This window comes from Apis dorsata, unplaced genomic scaffold (assembly GCF_000469605.1).
Source record: "Apis dorsata unplaced genomic scaffold, Apis dorsata 1.3 scaffold_256, whole genome shotgun sequence".
Lineage (NCBI taxonomy): Eukaryota > Metazoa > Arthropoda > Insecta > Hymenoptera > Apidae > Apis > Apis dorsata.
The window spans coordinates 1,114,433-1,116,368 of NW_006263534.1; the positions used below are offsets into that span (position 1 = coordinate 1,114,433).

The 1,936-nt window shown below is 43.1% G+C and overlaps 1 protein-coding gene across 1 annotated transcript in view; it reads left to right on the forward strand.

Annotated features, from left to right (window-relative positions):
- The first annotated feature begins 6 nt into the window (after positions 1–6).
- Positions 7–1,936, forward strand: part of LOC102675910 (protein gustavus) — a 7,942-nt gene continuing 6,012 nt past the window's right edge. Inside the window, exon 1 of the mRNA XM_006616252.2 lies at positions 7–241. Within this exon, the coding sequence (XP_006616315.1) occupies positions 223–241 (19 nt within the window). The 5' untranslated portion in view covers positions 7–222. The remainder of the gene's footprint in view (positions 242–1,936) is intronic.

Sequence of the window (1,936 nt, forward strand, 5' to 3'; positions counted from 1 at the left end):
GCTACACCACCGACGATCAGCCGTTACCACCACCGCTACCATCACCACCATCACCACCATCATCGTAATCACGAGCACGTCACCACGACCACCACGGCGGACGCCACCACCATCACTGGCGTCGCCTGGCACCTCAGGCACAAGCTACCCCTTGGAAAGCAGTGCCTCGAACACCGTCTTCAACACCGGCATCACCATCGGTCCCCCTATCGGGCCTTAAACATGGGCCAAAAGATTTCAGGTTAGAAGAGTATGCGCGCATATACACGTATATACACACTACATTTCCTTCCCCTAATGGATCGCGTCTGCCGTGATAGTGTACGAGGCCATTGGTACGTCGGTGCTCTCGGATATTTTAGGGCGAGAGGTTTTTAAGTTGGAGAGAGAGGTTTACTACGGGCGGACTACGGTGGGCCGAGGGAACGTGGACCGGTTTGAGAGATGTATGAGGAGAATATGTAGGAGATCGTAGGACGAAGTGTGTAGGATGTTCGTTGGCGATTAGAAATAATAAAGTGGTAGAATTTCGGATGTTATTGGTTTTGAGATGAAAATGTGTTTTTTTCTTTTTTTTCCTTTTTTGGAAAAATTAATTTTAGACTTTTACAACGATTACTTTGGTTATATGTATGCAAAATATTGGATTGGTTAGTTCTTAGGAAAAATATTATATCCTCGATAATAACGCGCTTGATGGATAAATTATGCAATGCGCAATTACGGTTTATGAATGATACATTGAAAACAAGAAAAATATGTAATAATTATTCTGATATAATGGATTCTTGTAATTTGCACGATTAGCAAAGCATATCCGTTTCCAATAACCACTTGGATTATCATATTCGAGTATTTAAAGAATTTTAACATTCTATAAACTGAATTTTTTTAAATTAGTCGTAAGAAGAGATAGAGGATGTATATTTGTAAATTATTGTATAATGTTGGTTTAACGGATTCGTAGATTCTAACGCGGCCAAGTTACGCGATGCGATACGGGCTCGAGAGGTTGATTCACCTCGTGTTCGAGCTTCGTCCAGGGTCAAGGCCTCTGACCGCTCTCGATTTTACCTACCTGCTTTCAGGTAGATGCTCAGAACAGGTCCTTCAGACCTCGATTCTATCCTCCGATTAACCAGTTGTATAAAATATCAACTTGGAACGAGAGTTTTACGATACCGATTCGTTTCGTCAATTTTTTAACGACAAAAAGGGAAAAAGAAGAAAATTCCTCCAACTCGATTAAACTTATCTCGTTGAAAATTAACTTCCAAACGATAACTCGAACCTCGTTCCTCCTCGATTAAATATCTAAATATCTCCCTTCTTTTCTCCCTTCTCTAACTTCCATCCGTTTAAGAGAGCTTACCAACAAAACCTCTATTATTAAACAACGAATCGAACAGCAACGGGGAACAATTACACTCGCTAATTAGCCAATTACATCCCTCGATTGCCATTAAAAAAAAAGGAAAAAAAAAAATTATTCCATTGAAAAGGAAACCACCTTTTCAGAATCACGTCGTGAATCAATTCCCATCGATCGTAACTTCCCATCGTACGCGTCCCTCCCGTCATGATTTACACTGGCTATTCGCCCGTTTCATTCCGTGCCTCGATGCCGCGATCCTGCGACGATCCTCCCTTCTCTCCCTTCCCACTCTGCCTCCCCTCTTGTCTTTTCGAGAAATTTGTCGCCCTCGACCGCAGCCAATTCGCAGCTCAGCTGCACCCGTGAAATTTACGAGGCAAGTGTGTTATACACGCAGAGCGAGGCCGGCCCGTGGCGACACGAGGGTTGCCTGTTTCGAGAGGGGGAGAAAAAATATCCTGGCGGTAGCCCAGGTCCAGGGTGTCTCGATGTCTGGAGGGATAACGGCGTGAAAAAAAAAAAGAAGAAAAAGGAAAAAAAAAAAGAGAATAAAAAGAAGCC